Source organism: Zootoca vivipara, chromosome 1 (assembly GCF_965207765.1).
Source record: "Zootoca vivipara chromosome 1, rZooViv2.hap1.1, whole genome shotgun sequence".
Taxonomy (NCBI): Eukaryota; Metazoa; Chordata; class Lepidosauria; order Squamata; family Lacertidae; genus Zootoca; species Zootoca vivipara.
The window spans coordinates 91950859-91973779 of record NC_142582.1 but is presented as its reverse complement, the minus strand read 5'-3'; the positions used below and the strand labels follow the sequence as shown (position 1 = coordinate 91973779).

At 43.2% G+C, this 22921-nt stretch overlaps 2 protein-coding genes across 2 annotated transcripts in view; one reads left to right on the top strand and one right to left on the bottom strand.

Moving 5' to 3' along the window:
• LOC132591998 (uncharacterized) overlaps nucleotides 1-22921 on the top strand; it is a 452388-nt gene that overhangs the window by 123254 nt on the left and 306213 nt on the right. The window lies entirely within an intron of this gene.
• The window catches only part of SPTBN5 (spectrin beta, non-erythrocytic 5), a 114612-nt gene that overhangs the window by 51065 nt on the left and 40626 nt on the right, over nucleotides 1-22921 (bottom strand). Inside the window, exons 25-34 of the mRNA XM_088670333.1 lie at nucleotides 19598-19798; nucleotides 18700-18816; nucleotides 17735-17898; nucleotides 16110-16242; nucleotides 13791-13936; nucleotides 12321-12435; nucleotides 9157-9267; nucleotides 8596-8775; nucleotides 7162-7365; nucleotides 6685-6834 (exon numbers count right to left, since the gene is read on the bottom strand). Of these exons, the coding sequence (XP_088526459.1) occupies nucleotides 6685-6834; nucleotides 7162-7365; nucleotides 8596-8775; nucleotides 9157-9267; nucleotides 12321-12435; nucleotides 13791-13936; nucleotides 16110-16242; nucleotides 17735-17898; nucleotides 18700-18816; nucleotides 19598-19798 (1521 nt within the window). The remainder of the gene's footprint in view (nucleotides 1-6684; nucleotides 6835-7161; nucleotides 7366-8595; nucleotides 8776-9156; nucleotides 9268-12320; nucleotides 12436-13790; nucleotides 13937-16109; nucleotides 16243-17734; nucleotides 17899-18699; nucleotides 18817-19597; nucleotides 19799-22921) is intronic.

The window sequence follows — 22921 nt, the reverse complement described above, 5'->3', positions numbered from 1 at the left end:
AAAAGAAAATGGTGGTGTTCTTTTTAAAAATTTCATAATGACCCTCATCAACTAGGCTAGTAATGAGATTAGCATGATACCCACCACCACCAATGATATAATGACCGGTTTTCAGGTCACACACCCCTTTCTTCAGCTGGCTGACAGGCTAATATAGCATGCACAGAAATAAAAAGAAAACTTCCCAAGCACTTTAGCTTTTAAAGCATCCAGACTTCTTTTCAATTATACCATTTAATGGGTATCTGGCAAAACCAGAAATTGATGGGATGAGAGACCCTGTCAGTAGCCAGCCAGCTTTCAAGCCACATTTTAGTCAGGGGAAATTCAGCCATATGAGTAGAGTTCTGACATACCCAAACACACACAAATATTTTTCACTTAAAACTCATATTTTTGGGTCGTTCTTACAACTCACATTTGTTTTGTTCCTGGTGAAAGCTAGAAGAAGTAAAATTCGAGCAGCAATTGACAAGTTAGCATCTAAAATTAGGAACACAGACAAACCTATCCAAAGAAAGGAGTGAATCTGTCCCCACAGTCTCGCTGTTCATAGGAAGAAACAAATAACTCAACTTTAGGGGGGGGGAAACAGAATTACATTGGGTGGCCTTCTTCACCACTACCAGAAAAAACAACAGCAACAAAGAACAACAGTTGAACAGATACTAAATTCAATTCAAACATAAAAAATCATGGTTATGCTTGTTTTTTATAAGTTTCTAAAATGGAATGGAAATCTTCACCACTCTCCGCCCAGCTCCAAAGGAAGCAATTTTTACAGAGATAGAGGGACACCATGCACTCTCACCAGTTCTGTGGGATGCTGTACGCGCCTGCATGTTTGTCGCAAGTGTATCTTGATCCGCATTTCTTATAGTGTTTGGCTCCTTGGAAGGGTTTGACTGTGAATTTGCATCATATTGTTGCAAAGGTTGGAATTCAGGACAGCAAACAGGGTTTATTGACAGTGAGAAGCCAGAGCCAATATAATCAGTCTGGAACGCAGGAACACCTGTGTTTGAACCTGATGCTCTGATGAAGACCGAAGGAGCTGGGCTTTTTCTGAATTCCTTTATCACTTGAATAGGGAAGGATGTCCAAGGGGTGGCAAGTATCAGGGTTATTTTGGAAACCTTGTGGCAATCTGGAATTATCCTAGTGCTGGAGGTCCTCCCAAACTCTTTGCCAGTTGAATGACGGTTCTGAAAGACAACCAAGTCAGGATCTAAATGTGCATTTGCAACGGTCCTTTTGCCAACAGGATCATCTCTTTTAGACACCGTAGTTGGAGATAACCATATCTCTCTGGAAACTGCTTGCTGGGGAAGACCAGGACACTTAGCCATGGAGGTGACATGAAGCTGTGTAATCTGAAGATCTGCAGAGCTTCTTGAGGGGATGGCTCGATGGGTCACCTGAGGACCTGTTGCAAGACTGGAAGATGCTGACGACATGTTTTTTCGACGAGGTAAAAAGAGACTGGAATAACCATGGCTGCTCACTTGAGAAGCAGTCCTAAATGGCTTTACTGCTATACTGCAAGTTGAAATATAAAGCTTTACTGAAGCATGGAGATCTGGAAGCTGAGCTTTGCATGGGCTGTAACCATGCCGTATTGGCAGCTCTGAACTACAAGGTGTCAGAGCTGTATGTAGTTTTTTGCTCTGAGATGGAATTGCACACAGAGAAACATCCAGACGTGATGTCCAACTTGGTAGAGCTCTGGAAGCAGCAGCAGGTAGGAAAGGTACCGCAAACTGCATGGAACCAGTGTGATCAGGAGAAGAATGACAAGCACTCCAGTCGCATCCTGAGCACTGCTTGCTGGAGATGAGCGACGACTGGGCACCAGCACTGCTGTAACCATTGTACTGAGGATCTCTGTGAAGTGCAGGACGCGCTGACTTGATGCCAGGAGGATTAACACAACTGTTGTCTTTCCCGAAACCATTCCCCTTATCTGTATGTGCCAAGACTATATCCAGCCTTGAGCTGTAAACCTCAGAAGATAGCGAGTGAGACGGTGAGATGTCATTTCCTGGCAAGGTATCTGCGGGTGATGAATGAGTTGGAAAATACCAGGCTGAGTCTGATAAAATTGCTGCTGGTGGCATCCTCTGGAAAGAGCTGCCCCAGGCAGCTGATTCGGGGGCCAGCGATGGGGTCATTTGACTGGAAGACAACATAACTTCCACAGTTGAAATGTAGATGGGTGTGGTCGAAGTCTTGCTGCGATGGTCCGGGAATGACATCCTGCAGTTTTAATCCTAAACTCGGAAGACCAAAGCTGGAGACGCTTCTGTGCTCTGTATTTTAAAACACACTTTTCATCCTTTTTCTGTTGGCACTGGAAATTTCCATTCTCTCTTGGGTGTGAAGGAGAGGTGAAGAGCAAATAAATATTTCTCAAAAAAAAGAGAGAGGAAGTGATACAGAATCTGCAACTGAATGGAGGAGGAGAAGCAGTATTCCTTCAGCACAACTGGCGGTATTTATCCTGTCTGCAGCATGTCAAAAGAGTGCAGGAAGCAGACAGAGAGATGAGCGAGAATGAGTCTCTAAACTAGTAGCGATGAGGCAGAAGTCAAACCAGAAATGCTATCCAAAGATGGATGCTGACCTTATTACAATTTCTCCAGATAAACGGATTAAGCGCCTAGCTCACCAGCACTTCCATTGCCTTGAGAACAGCAGATCGTAATGTGCTCTGCTGCGGTTAAAAGCAAGAGAGCTGTATTCCTCTCCCTCTCTCAGTCACTGCCTATCTGCACTCAGAATAGCAAGATCTCTGTTTAACAGGTCTTAGAAGAATTTCCTACAACCGTTCCAAGTAATGGCACACCAGAAAGTCAGTAATAAAAAAGATAGATGTTTGCCTAATTTCCTCCATATGTGCTCTTATTTACTTTAGAACCAAGCACTCCTAGGCTAAACCTTGCTGAAATCTTTCGAAGGCTTAAGAAACTTGGATGTAACCTAAGATGCTGGCACACAGTCAACGCCGTCACACTGGCACAGGGAACGAATGGGGGAAAGTTCTCATTCAGAATACTGCTGAATGCTTTTCACTATACACCACCGCAGGGGTAGCCTCTGTATCAAGGTATGCACAGCACAGCCCACGCGCAAAATGATGAACAGCTTGGGCTCTGCTTGTATCCACAGTGATTATAAAAAACAACAACAGCTATTCACATTCATGTGACTGTGTTTGTGACACCATCAACACCCCTCCTACCCAAAATACAGAGAATGATGAATTGCACACTGCCAAGACAGAATGTTTTTCAAAAAGAGGATCACTTGAGCCAACCAAAACTGTCAACCTTTCTGCTAAAAGTAACTAGGAATTTCCACCTGAAGCCTTTGTGGACGCAGTGAGAAAATGCAAATATTTAAATGCAACTTGGTCCTTCTAATGTGGGGTGGGGCCGGGGCCGGGAGAGTCAAGGTCATATAACCAGGACTGGTTCCCCTTCCCCCAATTTCAGTTGTGCAAGAACTTTTCTTTTTTTACTACTTAGCAAATGTCTAGCATCCTGAGAATGCATTACCTAGTGAGGTCTCAATGGAGAGCAGTGTGAGACCAAGGTTAGGGCCTCATACCTTCTCATTGCTCCTCATCAGTTCCTTTCACCAGTCTTGGAGCATGTTATCTTTGCTTTGTGATGTAGCTAACCGCTGCTATCACTTTAAAAAGCTGCTTCCATCCCAAAGTAAGTATCAGTTGGGGGGATTCTTATCAGGAAGAAGAAGAAGAAGAAGAAGAAGAAGAAGAAGAAGAAGAAGAAGAAGAAGAAGAAGAAGAAGAAGAAGAAGAGGAGTAGTAGTAGTAGTAGTTTGGATTTGATATCCTGCTTTATCACTACCCAAAGGAGTCTCAAAGCGGCTAACGTTCTCCTTTCCCTTCCTCCCCCACAACAAACACTCTGTGAGGTGAGTGGGTCTGAGAGACTTCAAAGAAGTGTGACTAGCCCAAGGTCACCCAGCAGCTGCATGTGGAGGAGCAGAGACACGAACCCGGTTCCCCAGATTACGAGTCTACCACTCTTAACCACTAAAATAATAATCTCAGGGTGGCAAGGTCCCCATGAGAGAGACGGGAAGCACAACTCAGAAAGTCTAATGACTATCATAGGGTTCTCTACAAAATGTAGCAAATAATAGCATTAGTATCGATCCAAAATGAAAATAAAATAATAATCCTGACAGGCAGTGTTGCAGCTATCAAACCATCTTGTAAGGAGATCCTCACGATAAGACTAGACTGACCAGACTGATCTGGGTTATGATCCAAACTGAATCTGGTGAGTCCTCTTTAGAATCCATGTTCTATAAACTCCTCATCATTCCCTAGGGAGAGGTAGGGTTAATGGAAAAGTAGGGTTTTAAGTGATACACCATGTGGCTTGTTGCATTTTGCAGCAAAGGTCCAGTATGGTGAGTTGTATTAACATGGCATCAATGGCATGAGTATGTTAAATACATTAGCAACAGAATAAATAGATGAGAATGCAGAAAAAACATGGCATCAGTGAGCAAATGCACTATTACATCCTTAGTACGTAACTGTTTAGGAACTTTCCACAAAAAGTTCCACATTTATAAGTCTGGAATGTGCAAAAGCTTCTCTAAGAAATGTTTCTTGTTTTATCAAAACTGTTTTGGCTTCCTCTGAAATTCCTCAGATGTTTTGCCCGAGGGGGAAACTTCACTTTGAACACAATGAAAACTTTTAAGTACAGATGTAATAGGTTTCAAAATCACCACCCACTGTGAATCATAAAAAGGTACATTTTATCTAATAAACACTCTGCATTTGAAGGCAAGTTCTTGGCTAAGCCTGATCAAGTAAACGCCAAGGCACCATTAATATACAGTGTACCTCGCAAGACGAATGCCCTGCAAGACGAATGCATCTTGCGATCTGATGGTGACTCGCAAGACGTATTCATTTTGAGAAAAATTTGTCTTGTGAATCACGGTTTACCATAGGAATGCATTGAAATTTAATTAATGCATTCCTATGGGCAAAAAATGAAATTTCAATGCACTCCTATGGGAAACCGCGATTTGCAAGACTAATTTTTCGCAAAATTAAATTCGTCCTGCTAGGTACCACTGTATCTATTTTTATGCACACCTCTTAATATATGTATTTTTGTAAACATTGTTTGGTTGGTTGAAACATTTGGATAAAATGTGGTCCTCCAGAGGTCGCTGGACTATAATGTGTGTTATCTCTGACCATTGGCCATGCTGGCTGGGATTGATGGGAACTGCACTCCAAAAACATTTGGAGGGCTACAGGCTCCGCATACCTTTACTAAGAAAAGGCAAGGAACAGTAGGGCTCGTGCAGCCCAACCAGAGGTGTCCGGTGAAACATGGGGAGTTTCCTATTCTTTCACCCACTCCCTTCACTGGCAGAGCCCTGCAGCCACTGCTGGGCCACTTCCACTGCAGATGATGTGAGCTGGAAGCAACAGGATTCCCTCGGCAGCTTCAGCTGAAGCTTAGTCCTCTGAGGTTCCAGCTACTCCTCTGTTTCCGGGACAAGGGCTTGATTTCAGTGTATGCATAGGCACAACGTAAGTTATGATGCTTAGGAATTGGAACCTTGACCCATTCCTTCTAGGGACGGTGCTAAACTGGGTGAAGCAACTGCTCCCTGAACATTTCGAGAGCTGTAGTTGTGTTACGTTTCCTGTATTGTTTTAAATGAGACCATCTTGGCTGTGAGCCCTGGAAGATCTGCACCCTGCCTTGATGGCCTTTTCCCATCTGGCCTGGGAGGGTGGAGTGCTGACTGACCATAGCTGTCAAGTTTTCCTTTTTCTTGCGAGGAAGCCTATTCAGCATACCGTAAGGGAATTTCCCTTAAAAAAAGGGAGAACTTGACAGCTATGTGACTGACTCCAGCCACAAAAGCTGAGGCTGTGGAACAGATTCTTGGGCTGGAGTATTGTTTACGGGGAGTTGGGAGAGCTTGTTGCTGTTATTGATATTATTGTTGTATCGTTAGTTTTAGATCTTATGATTTATGTGGAAATTGTTTCCATTAGGTTGTGTACTTTTTGATGTATTTTATTTATGACTTCCTGTTATGTTTGTAATTATGTAAATCTTGTCATGTTGTAAGCCGCCTTGAGCATAGTTTCAACTGTGGAAAGGTGGCATACAAATAAAATGATGATGATGACGACGACTAGGCATTGATTATTATTGGTGCTCATGGTGCCTTGGTCAGTGGAGGTGCACTAGGGGTGGGGAACCTCTGGCCTGTGGGCCAAGCTGGGTCCACCAGGCCTCCCTTTTAGCCCACTAGGTTATTTAGGGCAAGTGATGATTGAAAGATGAGCAGCCCTGCCCACCTGCCAGGGGTGTGGAGATCTGACCCTCCGGCCAGAAGAGGTTCCCCACCTCTGAGGTAAACCATAGCCATTGTGGATGTAGCCATTGATAGCCTTATCCTTTTTTAAAGTCATCCAAGTTAGTGACCATCCCTACTTCTCGAAGGATCAGATTCCATAGTTTAACTATGGATGCCACGAGATTCTGCTGTTTTATGTCCAACATTGCCACAACAAGCATGTGTGTGTATGTATATAAAAGGGAGATGACAAGGCTTGCCCCATCCAGCTTTTCTTCGCTTCCCATCATACTACCACCATTTACCTACCTCTTGTGAGTTTGAGATATTTTCTAGGTGCTCGCAGTCCCTGTAAAACATCTGTAGAAGGTGGATCTTCTCCAGCCATTCCTTCTTCTCTGCCCACTTGCGGTACACACTGTCCTTTTCTTCCAACAGTGCCTGCAATGTGCCTTGGATCTGATATAAGAAAACAACAGAAAATGTCCATGAGAATCCACAAAACAGTATGAGTGATGCTTGTTATGTGAGTGATGACTTGGCTATGCTACTAGGGCTCAGGATTTTGGTGAAAAGGAAACAACTGTCTGTTTTCACAAACCTGGGTCTGGATATGTTTCAGTAACCCATTTTCCCTCTGAGGAACATCCAGTCATTATGATTATATCGTCACTGCTGTTTAATTGCAGCACATACACAAAAGGAATAACTAGGTAGGAAGGCAACCTCATCAACACACTGGTGAGCAATGTGTGTTGATGAGGAGTCCACATTATGCCTACGTACGTCTTTTGTTGGCATTTTCTGTTCCAGCAGCAGTTCTTGTCCCAGCTGTAGCACCCGTTCATACATGTCATCACGGGCCTCAATCTCTGCCAACAGCTGCTGGTGCTGAGTCAGCTCCAGATCACTAGTAGATATGTCTCGAATTTTGTCCTTCATCATCATTTCTCTCATCATTTCTGATGCCCAGGAGGAATAGTCTCGTGCCTGAAAGCCAAGACAAAAATAAAAGATGACGGTCAAGGATTATGAATGGCATCCACCTGTGCCATGCTCAGACCCACTGAAAACAATGGGCGTATCTGAAGTCCATTGGTTTCAACAGGTCTACTCCCAAGTAGGATTTAGTTGGATTTAACCACTATAGCTTGGATTGGCAATGTTGAATTAATGCATGGCAAATGAAAATGACAGCTAGAATAAGCCGCCTGTGGCTGCTTGTGGCACCGATGAGAGTTTCATAGCCTGCTGCTGGGAACAGACATCCCTTTCTTTACATGGAACTTTTGTGGTCACTCTGTTTTGCTCTTGCAGTTTCTCTGAAGCCAGAACTCGGAAGGGGTGTCCCTATACTTATTGCAGATGGATTAACACCAGTGTTAATGTCATGACGTGCTGTTACATAGAACAAACACCCTGGTAAACAACATGTAAGTCAGTGCATCTCTGTATTTTTACAGTGATATTCTGGGATTTTCTGTTTGCAAATGGGAGAATAAATCATCCAGTTTTCTTTTCTGATCCACTTAAAGTTTCTAGGGGATGGCTTTTCCTCTGTGAAAATGGTTTGTCCATCCGTCTCTTTCTCTGTATACATATGAATGTGTGTTCTCTACTGATTGCCACTGGTGTGCAACCTTTGACTCCCTGTCTAAGACTTGCATGTCATTCTCAGAGGCCAAACACTGCATTTCCTTTGCTATACGGCATCACTAGTGCTTTTTAATTTTATTTTTAAGGGAAAAAAGTGGTGGTACTCACAAGGAAGTTGTTACAATAAGTGCCACAATTTTAACATTTGGGGGGGGGGGAAGTGCCGTACTGCATATCCTTGAGTAACCCCAGGAGGGGGGAAAGCACTGAGCATCATTGATATAAGCATGTACAGGCCTCATTATCTTCTCTGTCCCCTAAGCCAGTGTTTCCCAACCTTGGGTCTCCAGCTGTTTTTGGACTACAATTCCCATCATCCCTGACCATTGGTCTTGCTAGCTAGGGAAGACGGGAGTTGTAGTTTAAAAACAGCTGTAGACCCAAGGTTGGGAAACACTGCCCTAAGCAACTCTTATATGACTCCTAATGCAGATTACTGCATTATATATATTAATGCACCCACCAATTAACTCTGTGAAATTAGGTTTTTTGTGTGTAATTGAGAAGTGCAGAAAGAGTCTGATGAAAGATTGACTTCAATTTCTACCACACTGAAATGCTCACCTGTGTTTGAAAGTGGTACAGTCTGCAGGCTTGTTCCAACTGCGCCCTGCATCGCTCCACTTTGCACCTCAAGGACTCCCAGTTCTCTACCACTGCCTGCTGCTTTTCTTGTATCTCCTGCATTTGACTTTTGGAGCACCGGCAAAGCACGCCATCTGCAGCATCAATCAGTTCCTGCAGCTGCAAAAAAAGAATAAGGAGGATGCCATGGCACATCAACAGGAAGGGAGAGCACCAGAGAGTCTCATACTCAGCCATCTTGAAAAAAACCTAACCTAATAACACAACTATCAAATTATATTGTGGAGAAGTGTGTAACTCCCCCCCCCAAAAAAGTGTTTTTATTCTATTTTCACAACAAGAAATTCAATAAACTCAATGGTGGCAGGTCATATAAAAATGAAAAAGCAGTACTTTTGTCATGCAAATGGGAAGATTTGTTCTACAAATGCCTACTTATTGTTTTGGAATGCACCATCTTACAAGATAATGAGCAAATTATGAGATGCTAGAATGGGCTTTGGCTTCCAATTGCCATCTGCAAACTGCTATGTATCTTACCTGTTGCTCATTCCCAGACAGTTCATGCTCGAGGGTTGCAAGTTTCCGTAGCTGGGACTGTACGCCACCTAGGTCTCTAGCAATGTCATCAGGGATGGCCTTGGACTTCTCCTAATGAAATAATATGGGGAAGCTTGCTGTTAATGGGTTGATTATTTGAAACAAGGTGTAAATTTATTGTTATTATTATTATTTCATTATAATATAATGTTATAATATAATATTATACTTATAATATTATAAATCACTTCCTATGAAGCATCTTGAAGCAATTTCAGAATACACTTGGCTGGCACACATATAAAACAATTATATAAAAGGTAAAGGTAAAGGGCCCCTGACCATCAGGTCCAGTCGTGTCCGACTCTGGGGTTGCGGCGCTCATCTCGCTCTATAGGCCAAGGGAGCCGGCGTTTGTCCGCAGACAGCTTCCGGGTCATGTGGCCAGCATGACAAAGCTGCTTCTGGCGAATCAGAGCAGCGCACGGAAACGCCGTTTACCTTCCCGCCGGAGCGGTCCCTATTTATCTACTTGCACTTTGATGTGCTTTCGAACTGCTAGGTTGGCAGGAGCTGGGACCGAACAACGGGAGCTCACCCCGTTGCAGGGATTCGAACCGCCGACCTTCTGATCAGCAAGCCCTAGACTCTGTAGTTTAACCCACAGTGCCACCTGGGCATCTTGAAGCAATTTCAGAATACACTTGGCTGGCACACATATAAAACAATTATATAGATAAAATCAATTCCAAATAGAATAGAGATACAGACGCAGATAAAAAACCTGCACTTGTTAAAATGAGGAAATTCTTCAGCAGGTGCCGAAAAGACAATGGGAGTGAGTTCCAAAGGGGAAGGGCCATCAAACTAATATATCATCCCTGCATTGTGCAGATTGGGTCTCCTGATGAGATGGTGTCCAAAGGAGGCCCCCTCATGCAGTGTACATCAATCAGTTGGGTATGTAAGGGATGAGACAATCTTACAGGCATCCTGGTCCCAAATGGTATAGGGAAATGCAAGGCTAAGCTACATTGGGAAAGGAGTACGACAAGGTTGTATATTGTCTCCTTGCTTATTTAACTTATATGCAGAATTCATCATGTGAAAGGCTGGACTAGATGAATCCCTAGCCGGAATTAAGATTGCCGGAAGAAATATCAACAACCTCAGATATGCAGATGATACAACCTTGATGGCAGAAAGCGAGGAGGAATTAAAGAACCTTTTAATGAGGGTGAAAGAGGAGAGCGCAAAATATGGTCTGAAGCTCAACATCAAAAAAACCAAGATCATGGCCACTGGTCCCATCACCTCCTGGCAAATAGAAGGGGAAGAAATGGAGGCAGTGAGAGATTTTACTTTCTTGGGCTCCTTGATCACTGCAGATGGTGACAGCAGTCACGAAATTAAAAGACGCCTGCTTCTTGGGAGAAAAGCAATGACAAACCTAGACAGCATCTTAAAAAGCAGAGACATCACCTTGCCGACAAAGGTCCGTATAGTTAAAGCTATGGTTTTCCCAGTAGTGATGTATGGAAGTGAGAGCTGGACCATAAAGAAGGCTGATCGCCGAAGAATTGATGCTTTTGAATTGTGGTGCTGGAGGAGACTCTTGAGAGTCCCATGGACTGCAAGAAGATCAAACCTATCCATTCTGAAGGAAATCAGCCCTGAGTGCTCCCTGGAAGGACAGATCGTGAAGCTGAGGCTCCAATACTTTGGCCACCTCATGAGAAGAGAAGAATCCTTGGAAAAGACCCTGATGTTGGGAAAGATTGAGGGCACTAGGAGAAGGGGACGACAGAGGACGAGATGGTTGGACAGTGTTCTCGAAGCTACGAACATGAGTTTGACCAAACTGCGGGAGGCAGTGCAAGACAGGAGTGCCTGGCGTGCTATGGTCCATGGGGTCACGAAGAGTCGGACACGACTAAATGACTAAACAACAACAAGCTACAGTATATGTGTCAGAACAGCCAGATGTACTAATGCACATATTGTTCCCATTACCATATAATTGGAGGCTGGGTTGTGTGCCTGTTTTTTTTCCATAAAGGGAAGCACACTGATGAGGAGAGCTAAACTCTTCCCACCTTGCCTCACAGCACCCCATTGCATAAAATACTTTGTTCCCCAGCCCAACCCTATTGCTGGAATTGAGTCAGTCTGAATGAGGTTAGGGAGGGGAGAGTTTATCACCTTCATCCAGGAAAACCAATTACCAAGCTTGGGATGTGCATGGAGCAAGTGTGTAAATGAATAGCTTATTTAAATTTAATTTATCAACTGCTTTTTTGTTTTCTTTTGTTTTTACATGTTTATGGTCTATCTATCTATCTATCTATATCATCATCATCATCTATCATCTATCAATCTATATCATACTGTAATTTTACATTTCATTGCTGTTACTGTCATGGCCTGGTTGGACGCAGAGGGAGGAACCAGCTGGGGAACCATCAAGGGAAGAAAGCTCAGAGCCCGGGTAATGGTGGTGGGACGAGTAGTCAGAGGGAGAAGCCTGGGAAGAGGAGGTGTCAGAAGCTGAAGAGGTAACAGGGCTTAGTGAGCTGGGAGAGTCTGTGGCAGAGAGTAGCTCAGAATCAGAGGCAGAAGCTGAAGCCTGAGAGTGGGAGGCCAAGAGGCAGAGATGAATTAGGCTGCTGAAGAGCCACAGGTGCCTCTCCCTCCTGCTGTGACAAACTCCCTTCCCTGCTTGTTTGCTAGAACAAGGAGGCATGAAAAGGGTGGAAAGGTTGGCTGCACAGTCTCCAATTGCTTGAAAAAAAGCCCTGGAGAAGAGGGGACTTAGACGGCCATGAAGAGATGGGGACTTTCAGTCTTGGTAAACTGATTTTCATGGAGGAAGACCACCAGGAATGATCTGCTCTGCTCATTAGGCCTGACACTCGTCCACGTCAGTGGAGATTGTGTTTTTGCTAATAAAGAGTTAACTCCATTTTTGAACTGTGTGATTTCTGACCAGCACACTCCTGTGACAGTTATCCATATAGGGTGCTAAGTATGGGAAAGCTGGGATAGATTATGTTAATGCATATGCATAACAATCTTCTCTTCACAGCTAATGTGGCCCTCAAAGGATTCAGTAGATGGGCAGAAACAAAATACCCAATCCATATATTTTCCAGCATGATTATAACCTCAGTATGGACAAGGGCTTCCATCAGGTCTTGCAGACACTTGTGTATTGACTCAGCATCTTGTAGTCGTTCACCTCGAAACTTTATCATCTCCAGCAATTCATCCCAATTGTTCCTGATGAGGGAAACAGGTTGAAAAACGTGAAATGGAACCAGTGCTGGTTCTAGTTGTTTATGCATGCTGAAGGCATCTTTAGACAACTCAAAATATTGTCGATCCCAGGCTCATAGCTTAGCAGTCCAACAACAAACACATGCTATAATCCAGCGATGAGGGTCTGTCAGTGGGCCAGCTCCTTATCTCCTCTCCTCATAATTATATCAGGTGATATAATTACACCTTACATCATCATTATATCAGGTGATGATCACTGAGACTTCACAGCAGCATGCAGGATTGCAAACAGACCTGCATGGTGCTTTGAAGTGCCACTGATTAGTAGACTTGAAGTCATCACCTATCAGGTGATGGGCGGTGACTTTAAGCCTGCTTTTTGCAAGGAATGACTACATGATCAGGTTCCTCATGGGGAACTCCACTGCACAGCTGATCCAGCCACATCTCTGCTTGCCCCACACCTGACATCACATATGATGTCAGGTGTTGGATAAATGGGTGTGGTTTGGGGGAAAACAGCCTCATGGGCCAAGTTGGCCCATAGTCTGGAGGTTCTCGACTATGAACCATAAGACAAGCCTTGGTTAGTTACAGTTCATGTTTTGTCTGGAGATATTTAAACCATGAGCCTGAGTTTGAATGACATGTTAAGTGTCTAGGAATGACTAGGGAGGAAGAAAGCAGCCATGGTTTCCTCTCACCCACACCCATGTCCTGAGCATAGCTGCCAAGTTATCCCTTTTTTAAAGGGATTTTCCCTTATGCTGAATAGGCTTCCTCGCGAGAAAAGGGAAAACTTGGCAGCTATGGTCCTGAGTGTTTCCTTTTTTCCTTGTTTGTGCTGAGCCACTGCTTGGCTTAGTGTTACACGAAAACTGGGTTGGTATGCATAGTTTTGTAACTATTGCTTACTTTTCCTCTAAAGAAGAAGTCCCAAACAACGCAACCTTTCTTCAAGGTAACACAGTTAGCTAGGAAAGGTACAACAGCTGTAGCTAGTTCTGTCCTCCTTTACCACTTCCTGTTCCTAGGCAATAAATGCATATGCATAAAGTGGTGCTGGGAAGAAGACTCCCTTTCCACTGTTGTCTTAGGGGACAAGGCCAGTCCCCTATGCACACATCTCTAAAGGGTCAATGAAACAGTTCTTTGGAATGATCAACTCTGTCAGCTGATCAGTATTTCACAAGTTAGTGATAAATAAGAAGGACCAGCTTTGTGTGTCAAAGAAACCATAATGAAGATCATTTCAGAAAGCTCTTGGTCTTTGAGATCTTTCTTATATATTATTTAATTAGCACGGATCTGGCTGTGGCTATTTCCTATTTCCCTGCCAGAAGGTCTCCTCTTACCGCAACTGTTTCTGTTTCTTCCGAATCTCCCGGGAATAGAAATGGCCACGATCCACCATATCCTCTGCTAGCTGATAGGATGCAACAACTCTCTTGGCAGCAATTTCCATCTGGTGCTGGAGCGTTTCATATTTGGCACAAAGATGCTTTCAGAGAAAACATTGAGTGAGAAGGCAGAAGAAATACGCACAGTTCACACACCTCCACACAATTAGCTATCAGCTAATGTTCCAAACATTCTGTTCCATTCTGTGTTGCTCTGACTTTTCATTCGAGTAAATCTAGCAATAGCTCAGCCTTGCTCTCTCCCAATATATCCTTGCCCAAGTGCTGACATCTTCAGGTGAGTTAGTATGGCTCCTATGGCTCAGATGCATGACTTGTCAGGAGCTGCGTGTTTAATATTGTGGCCACAATTTTATGGAAATCCCTCCCAGTTTAGGTCAGACTGGCCCCAATTACTACTACTACTTCTTATTCTTCTTCCAGCAGACTTTTAACTTCAAAATGAACTCATTTTTAGTTTCATTGTACTGAGTCTCCTGGATACTGCTTAGAGACTGCTGTGATTCAGGGGCACAGCAATGGTTGAAAATAAGTAAATCTCACAATGTAAATTCAAAGTATGTGGGGGTTCAATGGGCTAGTCCAGACATGTTCAACTAGTCGACCACAATCGGCAGGTACCCTGGGTGATCCTGGTTAATCGTGGGATCCTTATTGATCGTGGGATTAAAAAAACTGGGGAATGAATGTCTCCCCCCACTCCCCTCACTCTGTCCTTCTGTCACGTCACGTAGGAGTTCGTTTGGTGTCTGCTTTTGAGCTGCGTGCATTGGTTAGCGGCGGATTTTTTGTTGAGCGATTTATGGCATTCCCCCTTTGAAAAAGCTCAACAACTCTGGGCACTCCTTCCTAGTAAAAGCTCAACAGCTTTGGGCAATCCTCCCCTTGACCACCCACCCCACTCATGCTCCTCTTTCTCCCAATGACAATGGGTAGATCACTGCCAGTTTTTTTAATACTGGGAGTAGAATGCAGTCTCTTGGGAGCTGGACATGCCTGGGCTAGTCTATAATGACTAGAACACTGCCTTTGACTTTTAAAGCTCTTCAGAGCTTGGGAATGGGATACCTGAAGGACCACTTGTCTCCACATGTCACTGCTTATCAACAAAGGCACTTTGTCAGGTGCCTCCATTATCTAAGGTGTGACAAGGGGTGGCTAAAGGGGGAAAGAACTCAGTTGCAGAACCCTGATTATGGAATGCTATCTATTGCAGGCATCCCCAAACTGCAGCCCTCCAGATGTTTTGGCCCAGAACTCCCATGATCCCTAGCTAACAGGACCAGTGGTCAGGGATGATGGGAATTATAGTCCAAAACATCTGGAGGGACGAAGTTTGGGGATGCCTGATTTAGTGCCTTCCTTGATGTCATTTTTGTGCCAGGCAAAGACCACTTTTATTTTCCCATTAAAAAATAATAATCTCTCTATATTGCTTTTATGCTGCTGTTGTCTTTTTTATTTTGGTAGATTGCTTTTATACTGCTTTTTTAGATTATGCTCATTTAATATTCCTGTTTTGATGTTTTTTTAAAAAATATTTACGTTATCCTGTGGAACTTTTCAAAGGTTAAACGTAGTACAAAAAGAGCAGTTGCTACTTTTCAACCTTGGCTAAACCACCCACCCGCAAATTACAAACGTTTGTTGGGAAACAAAAACAGAGTGTTTCAGAAACGATTATCAACCAGGTTAATTATAACCCTTCAAGCTTATTTCACCCAGGTGTACTGTTTATACTTTTCTGATTGGCTTATTTAGTCATTTGAAAAAACATCCCTGAAATTATCGTATCATTTCTTCATTGACATCTTACAAAGGATTTGTCATAATGATTAAGCACAAGTTGGCCACAATGGTTTCACCACTTGCAAAATCCATCTTAAGTCTGCTACATTCCTAAATTGTCAGCTTGCTAAAGCTAACAAAACTAATTCACTTCTTGATATTACACCTAATCCTCTTTATGAAGGCTCATCAGAGCTTGGTACGTAGTTGTTTCCATCCCAATATTTTGGTGTAACAAAACTTTGTTAAGCGTGGTGCATTTTAAAATATAATTTACCAGGACATAATTTTAATAAATTAAAAAAATTAAAAAGTAGTCTAGTAGCACCTTAGAGACCAACTAAGTTTGTTCTAGGCATGAGCTTTCGTGTGCATGCACACCTCTCCAGATACTCTGAAACAGAAGTCACCAGACGCTTATATATAGTGGGAGGGTGGGATGGGGTATTTCTCATTATACCTTACCAGGACATGTTCATAACTGGTCCCATAGCCATCAGAACTGGCTACCTGCTTCTGCTGACTGATCCAGTCTTCCAGATCCTCATATTCCCTCAGAAAGTCATGCAATGTAAGAGTCTCCTCCAGCCTTTTGCCCCTTTTTGGAGAGAGAAATAGATAATAGCAGCAGTGCTGTCAAGGCAGGACTTTTGCAGCAGATGTCCAAGGCTCCACTCAACAGAATGAACAGTTGGGCTGGCTGATCACATTTTGAAATAAGTGAACCATCTAAAGGGGCTGGAGGGAAATCCTAAGACCATTAAATCCAGTGTCTAAAGTTACCTGGGAACTATACAAAATGCAGTTGAGATACGTACGTTCCCCAAAGCCTGTTGGGGATCTTGCATAATAGCTAGAGAATGTACTAAATTCAGTTGAGATATAGACTTTCTCCTAGGCCTGTTGGATTGTGCATATTGACTGGGAAATGTGCACAATTCCCTCTTCATGGGTGTATTATTTATACATTCTCCATGAGGTCTGGTGAATGTGTACAGTGGCCAGTTGATATGCTCTTTAACCCCAACTTGCACTGCATATATATCAATATCATAGGTATACTTAAGGAAATTCATTCCTTTGAATTTTCAAGAGAACTGACTTGACCTGTATATCCAAGACTAACGTATGAATCACAATGAAATTATATTGGTAGTTCTTATATTGTACCTTTTTAAAATACTTTTTCTGTAAGCCACTTTGAGATACGTAGTGAAAAATGGGGTATAATTTCCTGAAATAAACAAACACTGCAACCTCTGTCCAACAAAGTCCTGTTAGCACATGGACTTTCATTTGTACAGTGGGACTTCCACTCCCTGCACACACACCCCACCAATATTTTCTGGGAGTTCTGTCTGGAACAATGCCTCTTTCTGGAGATTTGATGGAGGGGGAGCACATCCGCTGCCTTCTAAGAGTGCTTGCTATTTGTCTCCATGTGGTAAATAAAACAAAACATTATAGGTTTCCAATACTCTCGCATTCACAGGAAACCAACTCTGAGTAGTACGAATGATTCAGGGATTGTCCAATATTATGAGAAGTAGGAAGTGTGCAACAATATATATATATGCATTCATCAACATTATATTGTGAACCACCCTGTGATCCTTAGATGAAGGGTGGTATAGAAATTTAAGAAATAATAATAATAATAATAATAAGCATGGTAGAAAGCTAGGGCCAGCTCAATATATTTGTGGCCCATGATGAATTATGAGATGTCCCCCCCATTTCTAGAAGCTGACTGGACTGCCAGCAGAATCTTACTTCAACACTTGATGTCAATGGGATGACATCTTCCAGCATACCCAAAGTCAGCAGGCTAGTTTAGGGGTATCTGATAGGCCAGTGGCACACATAGCTCTGATCTCCAACAGAGGGCAACATCTGAGTTGGCAGGGCTTGGGATAAATTACTGCCCCCCCCAGCACCTGCTGCCTGAGGCAATGGCTTCACTCTGCCTAAAGCCTCTTGAAGGGATCAGAAGCTTTGCTATTGATTTGCTATTGATTTTCATTGATTTGGCAGAAGATCAAAGCCCAACAAAAGACCATACAAAGAAACTGGGACTGTTGTTTTCTTACCTTGCTATGGCCATATTTTGCAACTCCTGAATCTGTGATTGAACTTGTTCCTGAGGTGTGTCAACTTCATCATAGTGGATGGAGCCAGAGAGGGGCAGCGTTTTGGCAGTTTCGCCTAGTTCCATTACTAAATTCTGATAGATGTCGATTTCATGCTCCAGGGCCTGACAGAAAGCAAAGTTCTAGCTGAAGTAAGAACTGAGGTGAGGCCAAACATACAAAGTTGAGAGGCTAAAACTTTTATTGATACTATTACATCACACATGTTATATGTTATTTATTTATATATATACAGTTTATATTTGATTTGACAAGTGCTTCAACAAACATCAAATAGATTGAGACTAAAACAAGGGTATTGAGGCCAGACATTTTCCAGCAGATTTATTCCTGGCAGAAGCAAACAGTCTGCGTATTTAATTTTTGCCACCTTCAGGCAAACTGCAGGAGCCAATTAATATACCGAATATATGGATGACTCATTATTGGAAAGGCTAAGCTATTGCCAGAATAATTATAGCTGTTTTCCAACTAAGGAAAGGGCATTATCACTTCATGATTAAATCTTGCAGAACTGGTTCTGGGGGCAGAAATCTTACAAATGGCAGTCCAGCAGGGCTCTATAACACAGGCCTGCAGCAAGGGTTCTCCTAGGACAAAGGGGGAGAGGGAGGGGGAGACTCTGGGGACCAGGGTACACATTGAAGGACCACATATAGTTGATTCACTGTGCTGGAATATTATATAACATACACCTGCTTTATGCATTTAGTGAAACTTCCCCCACCTTGTTCAAGACACAGCCATTTTAAGTTTAGCCTCCACAATGCGTGTGGCCATTGGACAGGCATCCTTAAGGGTAACCTCAGTCCAGGAAAGAAACTATTCAACCTCTCAATAATGCCTGCTACATTCATTAGGGTAGGGGTGGGGTGGGGGGGAAAGAAGACTGTGCACAAAATTACCTTATGTTTCTTAATGAGTTTTTGAGTTGCAGCGCCATCTTTGCCACACTCTTTGCTGGTTACCAGTGGGAACTTCTCTGCTACCCAACTCTCCAGGTCCAGGATATCTATTAAGTACTTTGTAATTTAAGATAAAATAAAATTAAATGGTTATTATTATTTTTCTCCTTAGGGAAACTTTCCCTGCAAAATCCTATTGTTAAATGTGAAAAAGCAATAAATTCCCTAGGCAAAATGAGAAGCTTGTTGAAATAAGCAAAATAGAGGGTGGAATTCAACGTAGTGCTAAGGAGATTATTCTGTGATCTCTCCTTTCATCCTGCATGTGTTGTTTTGGGGGTTCTGACAACCCTCTAGAGCAGTCACCCCCAAACTTCGGCCCTCCAGATGTTTTGGACTACAATTCCCATCATCCCAAACCACTGGTCCTGTTGGCTAGGGATCATGGGAGTTGTAGGCCAAAACATCTGGAGGGCCACAGTTTGGGGATGCCTGCTCTAGAGCAAATTTGAGGGAGGTACAGGAATGCTATGGGATGGGAAGAAGCAGGGAAATCCCTCTGGCACAACCCCTTTGTCTCCATTCCAGATTGTAACTAAGCCTAAGAATATGCAATTGTAATCACACCGATTCTGTTCTGTTTACCCCTGCCTCCACTTCCCTTTTCAGTCACTGTCTCCCTTTTGTTATTTTTTTTTAAGATTGTAAGCTCATTTGAACAGGAATATGTCCTCTTGAACTTTATAAAGACAACAGTGGTAACCCCACATTTGCGAACTGTTACTCAGTTGCAGCATTCACACAGAGTTCATTCAAATCCTATAGACATTTGGGCACCTTGTGCACTTAAGGTACGTGGCTTGCAAACCGAGTGAAATCAATATATAGTGAAATATACCTGATGGAAGGCAACAGATTGCTGTAGCTGCTTGATTCTTTCCTCACATGCTTCCTCCAGCTCCTGCCAGCTTCTGCTCAGTTCCTGGCACTTTTCCTTTACTCTCTGAGATGGGATAGGCTTGCTATCTGTCATAGCTCTTCCCATCTCCAAAACCCTAGAGACCTGTTGCTTGTGAGCATTCACTTCTACATGCAATTCCTAGTAGAAGAAAAACATGCAGAAATGCCATGGAAAGGTGAGAGGTAAAGGCTAAAAGTAGTAAAAAGAGACATTAATAACAACTTAAAAGGTGTTTTGCATTTTTCAGAGCCACCAAGTTATTTTTGGAGTAACCCCCCCAAAAGTCTAAAGGTCAAATACTATTTTAAAAATAAGAATGTAGGTGTTGATCATCCAAATGAAATTCATTTTTGGAAGGGGAATCTCCTTGCAAATTAATTTTGGAAAAGGAACTTATTGTAGGGAGATATGGAAGGGGAAAAAACAACATTTTGTAGGCTTGGAGTAATGTTATGGGAGTGCAGAAGGGAAATAAATTTGTAAACAGAAAGATCTTTTCAGTATGTGTGGGAAAGAGGTGTGAAAATAATTTGCCTTGTAAGATAAGAACACAAGAAAAGCTCTAGTGGATCAGACTGAAGCCCGATCTACTCTTGACCTATCTACATTGACCAATTGGGGTATGGGAGCAATAGCACTTCCTTTCCGTTGATCCCCAGCATTGAGAACATTGTCTCTGATCAGCTTTCTGACTAGTAGCCATTGATAACTAGAAATAGACAAGTAACATTTGGCAGGATAAATTATTCTGGAAAGCTGAATGCTTGGTGGATTAAAGTTACTACCCTATTTCTTAACTTGTAACAAAGAATCAGTGGTTTTCTATTTGCTACATTGGCTTTATCCAGCAAAAAATATATATCAGGGAATATGTTTTTTGGTTTCTGAAATTTTAGAGAGGGGTTGCCATTCTGCATTGCCTTTTTCAACCATATGTGGTTTTTTTTAAAAAAATTGCTGTCATGTTGAAGCATAAACTTTTTAAAAACTCCCTGTCACTAGTAACACCAGAGCTAAGTTTAAACATGTGTCTCATGTTCTGAATATTGTCAAGCTGAGGTGTTTCATTCTGACCCTAATTTTCCACAGAAGAAAGTAAAAACAGATTATTCATGTAACTTCTAAAATATGCTGGCAAGATCACCCAGTCAAGTAGGAAGGGGGAAAATATCCATTATTTCATTCTTTATCGTGTCCTCCCTCAAAGAGGGCACGTGTTGAGGTGCAACCTGGCAACCAAATCCTGTGTTGTGGGTGGGTACGATTGGATAGCCACAACACCCGATTGGTAGGTCCCTTGTTGCTGGGTTGAATCAGGCCAATGGGACACTAGCCAAACCGATCAAGGGACCTTTATATGCCCATGCATGGGGCTCAGAGCTTCCTCTTTTGGTCAGTGCATCAGAAAACCCACCCACCTCTCCCTACTTTTAGGGCTTGCGCGCTTGACCTTGCTATGCCGTCATGTGTTGTCTGTCGTTGGGACAGGGGCACGGCAGGAATTTCCCCACTTGGCCAATTGGCTGGTGCCTCTTGGGTTTCGCCTGCCGCGTAGCAAATCATCACAACTTGTAAGGTTGCGGATAGGCTCTGGTTCAGGTGATAGGGATGGGGATGGGGGAGCGCTCTCACCATCCCTATGTGAAGGGTATTCTGTTAAAGGAATCCAGGGACTCTATGGTTTGGTCAACCCTGTGAGGGGGTTGTGCCTAAATAAAGTTGTGGCCTAAATTCTGCCAAAAACCAAACCAAGATTTGTGTCTTGTCTGAATTTATTTAAGGAGGGAGGTTTAAAGGTCTAAACACGCAAATTACATCGATATGGAAGAATTCTAGGGAAACTGAGTAATGTCCTCAACTTGGACCCCTATACCTGAAGGGCCACCTTTTCCCCATTTGAAGTTGCCTGGATCTTGAGGTTGTCATGTGAGGCCCTTCCCTACATGACAGATCCAGGGTGTGGTGATTGAGGCCTTTTCTGTATGGAATGTTGTCTCCAAGAAGGCCTTCCATGTGCGAACATAAGAACAGAGCAAGAGCCTGATGTATCAGGCCAATGGTCCACCTAGTCCAGCAATCTGTGCTCACAGTGGCCAACAAGATGCTTGTGGGAAGCCCACAAGCAGGACCCAATGCAATAGCACTCTCCTCCCCTGTGGTATACAGAAGCATTAGTGTCTCTGACTTTGGAGGCTGAGATAGCCATCATGGCTGGTACCAATTATCCTCCATTGATTTGTCCAATCCTCTTTTAAAGCCATCCAAGTGGGTGCCCATCACTGGCTCCTGGGGAAGCGAGTTCCATAGTTTAATGAATCATAGAATCATAAGAATTGGAAGAGACCACAAGGGCCATCCAGTCCAACCCCCTGCCAAGCAGGAAACACCATCAAAGCATTCCTGACATATGGCCGCCAAGCCTTCGCTTAAAGACCTCCAAAGAAGGAGACTCCACCACACTCCTTGGCAGCAAATTCCATTGCCAAACAGCTCTTACTGTCAGGAAGTTCTTCCTAATGTTTAGGTGGAATCTTCTTTCTTGTAGTTTGAATCCATGGCTCCATGTCCGCTTCTCTGGAGCAGCAGAAAACAACCTTTCTCCCTCCTCTATATGACATCCTTTTATATATTTGAACATGGCTATCATATCACCCTTTAACCTTCTCTTCTCCAGGCTAAACATACCCAGCTCCCTAAGCCGTTCCTCATAAGGCTTCGTTTCCAGGCCCTTTGACCATTTTGGTTGCCCTCCCCTGGACACGTTCCAGCTTTTCAGTATCCTTCTTGAACTGTGGTGCCCAGAACTGGACACAGTACTCCAGGTGAGGTCTGACCAGAGCAGAATACTGTACAGTGGTACTATTACTTCCCTTGGTCTAGATCAGGCATGTCAAACATGCGGCCCTCCAGATGTTTTGGACTACAACTCCCATGATCCCTAGCTAGCAGGACCAGTGGTTGGGGAAGATGGGAATTGTAGTCCAAAACATCTGGAGGGCCGCAGGTTTGACATGCCTGGTCTAGATGCTATACTCCTATTGATGCAGCCCAGAATTGCATTGGCTTTTTTAGCTGCTGCATCACACTGTTGACTCATGTCAAGTTTGTGGTCTACCAAGACTCCTAGATCCTTTCACATGTAGGTGTCCCCCATCCTGTATTTGTGCCTTTCATCCCCCCCCAAGTGCAGTACTTTACATTTCTCCCTGTTAAAATTAATCTTGTTTGCTTTGGCCCAGTTGTCTAATCTGTTAAGGTCAT